This window comes from Alligator sinensis, unplaced genomic scaffold (assembly GCF_000455745.1).
Source record: "Alligator sinensis unplaced genomic scaffold, ASM45574v1 scaffold313_1, whole genome shotgun sequence".
NCBI lineage: Eukaryota > Metazoa > Chordata > Crocodylia > Alligatoridae > Alligator > Alligator sinensis.
The window spans coordinates 1596381-1607140 of record NW_005841939.1 but is presented as its reverse complement, the minus strand read 5'-3'; the positions used below and the strand labels follow the sequence as shown (position 1 = coordinate 1607140).

Here is a 10760-nt window from a genome sequence, read left to right as displayed (position 1 = left end):
AGGTAAGGGGCCCTTTGGGAGGGAGGCTGCAGGAATCACAGGGAGAACTCAGGCGGGGGTGGGGGAGGGGCAGAGGCAAACGAGGCTGCCAGAGCCCAGGGGAAAAACACTCAGAAAGCGGGGGGGAAGGGGATCCCCAGGGACAGGGTGGGTAGAGGCAAGGTTTTTGGGGGGGTGGGGACAGGAAAAGGGGGGCACGGAGTGCAGGGAACACACAAAGGATGACAAGGCTGAACACATCTTAAACTACAGTGCCATATTGATTAAAAAAAAAAACTTAAGAAACCATGCAAGATACCCTATGAACCCCTTAGATTCATGAGAGATGTATTTTGTTGTATCCCAAGATAAACTGTAACTACTTCTTATCCAGAAAACCATTTAGGATTTATCCCCAGACAACAATCGCACTTTGTCCCAGGATAAAATGGTTTATCCTTGGATAAATGTGACATCTGTTTCCAGCCTTACAGATAACAAGAGCCTTACAGATAACCACAAAATACAAACATCTCTGACAAAAATACATGAAAGAAAAAGTAAAACTAATGGAAAAAGCATGACAGTCTTAGGAGCAATGTAAATGGTACACAGTATTACTGGTATGTTGTTTTCATGCATTAACCCATCTACATTTAGATAATAAATAACAGCATATTGTTAAGTGGAGAAGGTCCATCTCAGCAAAAGGCCATCTCATTCAAGTAAACTATTAAGATACGATGAATCTGTCCCTAAATAAATTCCAGCCCCCTCACATGCTTTTATTGGAAGGGCAAAAGAAAAAATACGTTTTATTCCATCCTAAAATGAGAGGGGGGGGAGAAAAGAATAGGAGTTTTTAACATTAAGCAGAACATGTTAAAGTTTAACAACCTAGTGAAACATAATTACATGAATGAGAAAGCAAAGTTGTATTTAAAGAAAAAAATATTTTACAGATAACCTATGCCACATTAGTAAAGTTGGATTGTTGTTTTCAAAATATTCTCTTTGTTTCTGCAGACAAGTTGCGATTTACATACAAAAAGAAAGGGATGTGTGTCATAAAGAGCTATTAATAAGCATGATCACTGGGTGGTTGCAAACACAGAAAAGTTCATTTGAGATGTGCATTGAGCACCTATTTAAGAACTCAGTTATACATTGAAGCGCAATGCAAAATTTCTGGTTTTCAATATTAGTTTGTTTAACTGAACCTTAATGAACAACTAGTTAATTAACTATAATTCTGTAAACATTTAACTTGGAAGGCCACAAATCTAAGCTATTTTACTTTGATTTTTTTTTCTTCATAAAGAACAACTAGGGTTTGTCTTTCACTTGGGTAGAATCAAACTGCTCTGTTTTCCTTATTCCTTTATTTTGAAATTTATAATCTTTCTTTAGAGCAGACATCTTGCTACCTACGGGGTTTCAAAATAGATATTCATGACATAAAACAGCTACAATTTGCAACTAATATTTAAGGTGTAAGGGCCCGGTGCCACATTTCCTCAGTTTATATTCATTGAAGAGAAAACAAGATAAGAAGACAGTTGGCATTCCACCAGAACATTATTTCCTTTTATTTGAATTACTTGATGATTCAAAATAAGGCAGAGCTATAGTTACTGGCTCATTAAACTGCAAAACACGATTCCTCTGTCCTGCAGCGCATAAAGTAAAGGCTTAGCTGAGCAACACAGCTATCGGTTGAAAAGTCCTCCTTTGCACAAAAAGGAATCCTACAGTTGTGTTGGTTTACAGGATGTTGAAATCTTTGACTTCTGCCTGATAATTCTAGAATCTGTTAGGAAAGAAATAAGATTCTGCAGTGAGAGGTAAAACCTATAGAAGAAGCTGTTGTATCTAATACCAGTTAGCCCCAGGGCTTAGTTAGGTTTACTAGTACAAGTGGGACAACTGTTATCTTTTTAATAAAGCTCCTATAGTAAAAGGAAGGTTGAAAGTATAATTATAGAAGCAAAATACAACCATTCTATTGGCTCTATTTGTAAAAATGGGCTTTTCCCTTTGTGATTATAGCAGTAAATCTGGAATGAAGATTTAGCAGAACTCTTTGCACTATGTCTGAAAAACAAAAAATAATTAGCTTCATGTAGTAACTAAAGGATCTTAATGGAAAAGTTTCAGTTATGAAGAGCAATAAATGCCAATTTTTATACTTAACGTTAATTTATTCTTGCTGCCAATGGTATCAGAAGCTTGGAGAATGCCACACTTTAATTCAGCACCCCAGTATCATGTGCCAATAACACTGTAGGTTACTAAACAGTAAATTTATTTATTAAATCCAATTGCTTGTCACTAAGTACACTTCTCTTCCTACTCCTCAGTCTGTAGCCTTAGCAAAGTCCTTGTTGGTGCATGATTCTCATATATGTACTCAGGGCAGTAGATGTTCTGTAGTCTGAAAGTTTCCTCCACATTAACATATAGTTTTTGCTTCATTAGAGTATCCTCACAGTCGCATGTTAACTTTAGTCTTACCACCCCTTTTCAAGAGGCAGTTTAAGCTTCTTTTAGTTGGCCAATCAAGCTCTGCTCCTGCAGGGAGATGTTCGGCACCTTTGATATTCATCCCAACTCCCTCCTGGGTTCTCTTTAGTCATGATTGCTACATTTTTATTCATGTGGCTGTTGGTGTTCCAGCTAGTGGCTATGTTGTAGAAAGGAAATTTTTCCATGATTTTAATCTCCTGGGAGCTGCAATATCGCCATGTAGTAGGTGCCTCTTGTCTTTGATCTGCCAAGTGCATTCTAATTATACTCCTGGGCTGGGATTTTCCAAAGACAGTCATTTCAGTGAGCACCTGTCTCCTTTACACTTCTTTTAAAATCCTGTCGTCTGTTTAAAGCTTCCAGTTGCTTTGCCTTAAACAAAAGAATCAGTTCATTCCCTTTCAAAGCTGTTTTTAAGTCAGCTTGACTTTCTGTACATTGCCTTTCTTTGACTTCAGGGAGTGTATTATACTCAAAGTTTGGATTTCAGACACTGCAGAGGAATATTTATTTCTTTTAAAAAGAACTGTTTTAACTGGACTTCTTTACAAAATACAGTATTGAATCAGATGTCCATGGATAATATGCCTTTACTTGTTTTCTGTGTTATATATTAGTAACTTATTTTCCTTGTTGTTTTGAAGCTGCTTGTGCTAATCAACGCCCTGACCTGTTCAGCTGCATTATTGCTCAAGTTGGAGTAATGGATATGCTTAAGTTCCACAAATACACTATTGGTCATGCCTGGACAACTGATTATGGCTGTTCTGACTGTAAAGAACAGTTTGAATGGCTGTACAAGTAAGTATTTTTGTGTTTTTAATAAACTCTCTCAGGGGTGTCAAATGTACCCCACACTTCCCAGGCTGGAATCAGACCTAGAGGTTCCATGTGGGCTGAATCTGAGCACTGGTGACAGCTGCTGTGGGGGTTAATGCTGTTGTCTCTCACACATTGCCAACTGAGCTCTCCTCCTGCCCCTGAATTCTCTGCCCCTCTATAAGCCCCATGAGCCATACAGCATTGCTTCATGGGGTGGATCTGCCTGCAGGCCAGAAGTTTGACACCCCTGAACTAATTGTTCTGAAGCTGATTAGTGAGCCAAGTCTTTAAAATATCAGTCACTCGGTATTACACAAATTATTTTACCCTCTCCTATGTAGGCTGGCTACTGCTGTATGGCAGAGTTATTTCATTAAAAGAACACCACAGAAAGTGAAATTCCAAATGTGTAGTCTTATTAACAGATTTATGTCTTCCCACTCTTTGGAAAAACTCCTGTAGAAGCAATAGGCTATATTTTCAATGACAGTTTTCGATTAACAGCTGCATACCCCAGGAGGTGTGTGTTTTAATAATGAATACTTTTTTGGTAGACTGTCAGAGCATAATACTCTCAAGTGAACAGCTAAACAAATCGTGTTTTTAATGAAACAGGAGAGATGATTGCTTTTCTAAATTGTATTCTTGCCTATAAATGGGGTTTAGTTACATAAATTGAATGGGACTAGGCAACAACAGGACATTAATTCAGGTATTAACTTCTTGCTGAGTTGCTTGGAAAGATTCTGTATATTCAAAGAGCTGCTCCCCCCCTCCCCTCCACATGCTGCAAATGGCTAAGGGATAATAGTGAGCCTGTTAGAGTATATGGTATCACTCTCTCTGTGGTACTTTGCTAATTCTATTTTTTTTCTCTTTAATAATGAACATTAACATTAAAAAACAATTCCTCATTAGGCAATTATAAGATTTAACATTAAGGTATCTAGGTGCTAATAATCTGTCCTGCAGATTCTGAAGGTAGGTAATCTAAATTGCATTCCTGAGCTCAAGTGTTTATTTAGAGTATTATAGGGTTCTGATGAGCTCCACTATACTGACGATGCTGTAGTTTGTGCTCTGTGGCAGGGCACTGTTGGTGCCTGCCACTTTAAGGGCTGAGCCAAACAGCCAGCAAGTGCTGGATTGCAGCAGCCATTTTAGAATTCTGGCCGCCTATATAAACAGAGCAGTTCGCTGCTGGCAGGCCAGGCAGGGCTGTATGCAACATCCTGGAGGTAAGGGCAGGAGCTTAACGGGATGGTTTGAAGGCTCCTGGTCCTGGGCATGACCTAAAACTGCACCCTGCTGGGAGTGGTGGCCTGGTGGGGCTCCCAGTGGTGTGGGAGCCCCCAGCAAATACCAGGCCAGTTACCACCTGGGTGAAAGGTGGGTCGGGGCACCTTAACCCATAGCCCCCACAATACTGTGGGTACAAGGGGGCCAGGCAAGGCTACAGCCACCCAAGCCCAAGGTGGGTGTAAGACCCATATTGGGCTAGGCACGGCTACGGCCACTTGAGCCCCCATTGAGGAGGGAAGCTCCGTGGCCCCAGTGAGGGGGCAGAGATGTGGAGCCCCAGTGAGGGGGTGGCCCCGGTGAGGGGACGGAGACAAGGAGCCCCAGTAAGAGGGAAATGAGGGGTGGGAGCCCAGTATGTGTGCACGAGTGGATAGAGTTGTCCTGGGAGGGACCAGGGCAAGCTTGAACCCAGTCGGGTAATTGGCTGGCTGCTACCCCAGTGAGGGTCACAGGAGAGGCTGAAAAGACAGTACATCTGCCACCCAAGGTATGAGCTAGATAAAGCCTATGGCTAAAGGGGCCCGCTCCAGGAGGGAGCAAAGCAGTATAAGTTGTCGATGCGTGAAAGAGACCCTGTGAGAGGGGGTGGAGTATGAGAGGCCCTAGTGAGAGGAGGGCAGTATGAATGTGTGTGTGTGTCTGAGGCCTGACAACAAGGGCTAGGCTTCACCCGGCTGTAAGCCGGGAGCATTGTGTCAAGTCTTGGGCTGCGGTGTAGGGGAGGAATGGAGCTGCAGATAGCACCCCGTGGGAGCAGAGCAAGAATGGGCAGCCTCCCGCCTAATTAACACCATAATTATGTGTCATCAAGGCATGGCAGGGGAGGAGGCGGGGAGTTGGCCCAGAAACAGATGGGCGGGCCAATGACAGACCGGCCCCAAGAAAGCCCCCTGTTACACACTCACTCAGAAGCAGACCTTCAGGCAATCGTCAACATCTTTTTGATACATACAAGAAAATGGGACTTACGCTTAACATTTGGACACCTAAGGTGTCCACCAACTAGCTCTTAATGAACTGCTCCGGAGAGGTCTCTGAGGACTGGAAGAGGGCCAATGTTGAGCCCATCTTCAAGGAAGAGAGGAGGGAGGATCTGGGCAACTATAGGCCAATTAATCTAACTTCTATCCCAGGGAAAATCCTGAGAAAATTAATTAAGGAGTCTATATGCAATAGACTTGCAGAAGGTAGGATTCTGAATGACAGCCAGCATGGCTTTGTCACAGGAAGGTCTTTTCTAACCAACGTCATCTCCTTTTACAATCAGGGGACTCACCACCTGGATAAGGGAGAAGTGGTGAATATTGTATACCGTGACTTCCAAAAAGTCTTTGATCTGGTATCCCACGATGTTTTTAGGAGAAAATTGGAAGATAGTGGGCTTAACTGCGATATGGTTAGGTGGGTACAAAGCTGGATGTGGGGTAGGACCCAGAGACTCCTAATGAACGGATCTGTGTCATCTTGGTGAGAAGTGAGCAGTGGTGTCCCACAGAGGTCAGTGCTTGGTCCTGTACTTTTCAGCATCTTCATCAATGATTTGGATGAGGGGGCGAAGAGTCACTGACCAAGTTTGCAGATGACACCAAGTTATGAGGAAGCGTGGTCACGCTTGAAGATAGGTTACAGATACAGGCAGATCTAGACAGGCTAGCAAGTTGGGCGAGTCAAAATCATATGAAGTTCAACATCGCAAAATGTAAAGTGCTCCACCTGCACACAAACAATCCCCTGTACACCTACAGGTGTAGCAACACCAACCTAACCAGCACTACAAATAAAAGAGACCTGGGAGTATTAATAGACCACAGCATGAATATGAGCTGACAGTGCAGTTCTGTTGCCAGCAGGGCAAATAATACTCTGGCATGCATCAATTAGTGTATCTCCAGCAAGACCAAGGAGGTGATTCTTCCACTCTACTTGGCGCTGGTGAGACCCCAACTAGAGTATTGCATCCAGTTCTGGGTGCTGCACTTTAACAAGGACGTGGTACACCTTGAGAGAGTCCAGAGAAGGCCCCCCCGTATGATTAGAGGCTTGCATGGCAAGCCATACAAGGAAAGGCTGAGGGGCCTGGGATTCTTCAGCCTGAAAAAGCAAAGGCTGAGAGGGGACTTGGTAGCAGTTTACTGCTATGTCAGGGGAGTACAGCAGGGGATCGGTGAACAACTGTTCACCAGGACGCCCTTGGGGAGAACGAGGAGTAATGGCCACAAACTCTTGGAAGCCCATTTCAGACTTACCGCTAGGAAAAACTTCTTCACAGCTAGGGTGTCCAGACTGTGGAATAAGCTCCCTCCAGAGGTGGTGCAATCACCTACCCTGGAAATCTTCAGGAGGAGATTGGATAGTCACAGGTGACCACCTGACCCCACCTGTCTTTCCTGCCTGGTGCAATGGGCTGGACCCAATGATTTTCTGAGGTCCCTTCCAGCCTTATAATCTATGAATCTAAAACAGTCCCCAGCTCCCGTAATCCAGATCTACAGTGAGACTCTGGAGAATGTTGAGTATTTCCTGTACCTCAGAAGCCATCTCTTGCAGAGGGCTGACATCAACAAAGAAATCCAACATTGCCTTAAATGTGCAAGTGCAGTATTTGGAATAGGTGTTTAAAGATCATGACATCAGATCTGAAACCAAGCTCATGGTTTATCAAGCAGTCGTGATCCTCACCTTGCTGCACAGAGCTGAGTCGTGAACCATGTACAGGAGATGTCTAAAGTTGTTGGAGAAGTACCGTCAGCTGCCTGCAGAAGATTTTCCAAATCCAGTAGGAAGAGAGAGACACCAACGTTAGCAAGCAAACACCACAAGTATTGAGGCGGTGCAACATAGATGCCAACTCACGGGAGAGTATCCCTCAGGACTGCCCCAGATGGAGGAAGAGTCTGCTGCAAGTATCTCAGTACTTTGAAACCTCACAATAGATGAAAAAGTGGGAGCGGCAGAAACAGCATGACACAGACCAAATGAAAAATCCAGTGCAACCCACCCAACACAGAAACACATGTCCAAACTGGCATAGAGTCTGTCGATCCCAGATAGGCCTCATCAGCCATCTTCGGACAAACAGATAAGACAGTCATCCTCGACTGCAAGGGATTGCTGGAGAAGATAGGGCTCTGTTGGTAGTAGTGGTAATAATAATGATCCATAGTGCAAATATTCTCTGATAGGAATGTCCTTTTGTAAGCAATGTGTCCCTACCCTAGGTAGTTTAGGCTTTTATGCATTGATCTTATTTATTCCAAGGCATTTTACAGTAACTTAGCAGGCAAGACAAATAACATTTTAAAGTTTATCTTTGAATTTTGCTGAGATGGTTTTTCCCCAGAAAGCTAACTGTTATCAGTATGATACAAATATATGCAAGGTGTATGTGCGAGCACTTGCTTGTACATTTGTAAATTCAGAAACAGCTAAGAAACAAAAACAAGCCAAAAATTCATGATGAAAACTAGATCACTGAAATCAAATGGGTCTCAAGACTGTTTGATCTTCTTTGCTGCTGAGCTGATAGACAGGAATAAAGAGAAGAAAAGGAAGGAAGAAAGGAAGCAGAAGGCAAATCCTTATTTCACTTTGTTTTGCAAGGGGCATATTGTTATAAAAGGGTAAGCTGTTATATATGTGCCCACTGTAGACCTAACAAAACGCTAATACGTGTGAGAGAAGTCATCTTATCTATATTACTGTGAAATGTTAATTAATAACTTTTTCATCTGACATGGTAGCTTTAGCTGTGGTATCATTATTTGGTATTTGTAGCTGTAATCTATCAGGCAGTTGGCAATCCCTAACAAAACACAAGAAGATATTATTAGATTATACTATGTAATAGTGATTGTACATTATCACTGCGGGCATGATACACTTTAGATAAACATACAGCCCTTTATTGTCCAGTGTAGTCCAAGACAATATTTAGTCCTGTGACTTGTGGAATATAGTTCCTTCACGTAATCTCAGAGGGTGCCTGTACGTGTGCAATGAGGCTGCTCTGGCACGTTGTAATTAATTGAGTCAGCTGGAGTGTGGCAATTACTGCGCTCCAGCAGACTCCAGCATCACATGTATCAGTGTCCCCATGCTGAAAAATGATGGCAGAGGCACTTTAACTAAAGCTTATTTGACACTCCCCTCCCATCCCCGGCCCCCCACCCTGGAGCATGTCTATAAACACCCTTAAGCGCCACAAGACCAATTGAAAATAAAGGATTTTAAGAGGTCATGAGATTACGTATTCAAGTATTGTCAATCACTCCTAAAATAAGCAAATTTCAACTTAATTTATATGCTTTCAAGTGTGAAATTAAAAATAAAGCACAAATACCTCATGCTCCCTGTTGTCTTCCTCTGTATTTGCCAACATTAAAAACAGGGGAATTAGTATTGTAGTCACGTTTTAAAATAAGGAGTGTAACTCTTCTATAGATTTTGCTTAATAAATGCATATTTTAAAAAATGGTTTACGTTATAGTCATGTTTCTTAGTATCATGCATAACATTGTAACGTTGTAACATGAAAAAATAATTGTATTTTTTTTATTAAAAAAATATTTCTGGTGTCTAGTGCGAATAAAACAAATTACCAGAAACCACGCATTTTCTTACTGGGAGCTACATATTCATTCTCACCAAAATGAAGGGATTCGTCTCATTGGTGGGAAAACCTTGAAGTTTTCCCCATGGGGTTTCATGCACAGTGTTTCCTCAAGGCCAACGTGAGTTTGGAAGGAGTGTAAAGGGGCCAAACTTCCTCACCCCATGACCTTCAAAGTAGGAACTGTCCACATGGAAAACTCAACTGCCCAACTACCTTTGTTAATTGGCTGATTTGCCCCAACATGTATTACAGCTCTGAGTCACCACCCCCCCCATTTTACAGCAGCCATAATGTCTGTGGAATGAACTGTTCAGCCTGCGCTTTAAATTTCTGGGAACATATGAGCATTGTTGCCAGTTACTGATAGTTTGATGTCTGTGTAAGAATATATGTACCTCTGAAAAGGAGGGAGTAAATAAGCGCTTCTGCAGGATTGGGAGCCAGGAAAAAGCGTTGTCCTATTTTAAATGTCCCTAAATGATAAAGAAGTATATCTAGATAGTGTAATTTTAAATTAGACAACTGAGAGACTGAAATCCTGAGTGCATCACACCATGCCGTGATGTCTTCAATATGACATGGCCTTCCAGGTGGGCCTTGAGGAGCAGATATGTGAAAGTTTGTCTCATCTTTTCAGGTACTCTCCACTTCATAATATCAAACTACCAGAAGAGGATGGAATCCAATATCCAGCCACATTACTTCTCACAGCAGACCATGATGATCGTGTGGTCCCTCTGCACTCACTAAAATTCATTGCTACTCTGCAGTATGCTGTGGGCCAAAGCCGTAAACAAACCAACCCACTTCTCATTCATGTCGACACCAAGGCTGGGCACGGAGCAGGAAAACCAACAGCTAAAGTTATTGAAGAAGTATCTGATATGTTTGCCTTTATAGCACGATGCCTGAATCTTGATTGGATTGAATAGGTAGAATACTTACTGCTTCAATTAGAAATCAAGGGCTTTAACACCGTTTAAAAGGAACCAACCAATCACTTGGTGTAGTACTTACATTTAAGAACTGGGGTTTAATATTTTGATCCACTCTGCTATGACTTTTTAAGCTTCCTTTTTTTGGATTTCTTTTCTAATAGATCCAGACCTACGTTTTAAATAGCATGTTCAAATAATAACTGATTTGCTGTCAGTCTTGTGTACATTTAGATGCCAGAGTTACTGATAGTTGTGCTTATCTCATGTTAACAATTTTAATGTATTTTGCACCTTTAAACATACGCTGTTCACCTGTAATTAAATGTAAGTACTGTTCCAGTCTAAATACTCTGAGCATATTTTCTTAACAAAATACCTGTTTTTCAGAATGTTTAGGGTTACTACCAATTCTTTTCAATTAATACCCTGAAGTGCAAGTATTCCGAGTCATTTCCAGTGAAATATTGCTGCTAAGAAGCTTACACTTCATGTTGTCCTTAACAGTGTATTACAGTCTAATATTCTGTTGTTCCTCTCTTCAGATGTACAGAGCATCACCAATTTACTACCTGCTAATATAT

At 41.8% G+C, this 10760-nt stretch overlaps 1 protein-coding gene across 1 annotated transcript in view; it reads left to right on the top strand.

The window, feature by feature from the left end:
- The window catches only part of PREP (prolyl endopeptidase), a 206686-nt gene extending 196161 nt beyond the window's left edge, over positions 1 to 10525 (top strand). Inside the window, exons 15-16 of the mRNA XM_025199242.1 lie at positions 3150 to 3306; positions 9879 to 10525. Coding sequence (XP_025055027.1) covers positions 3150 to 3306; positions 9879 to 10173 — 452 coding nt within the window. The 3' untranslated portion in view covers positions 10174 to 10525. The remainder of the gene's footprint in view (positions 1 to 3149; positions 3307 to 9878) is intronic.
- The last annotated feature ends 235 nt before the right edge of the window (positions 10526 to 10760 follow it).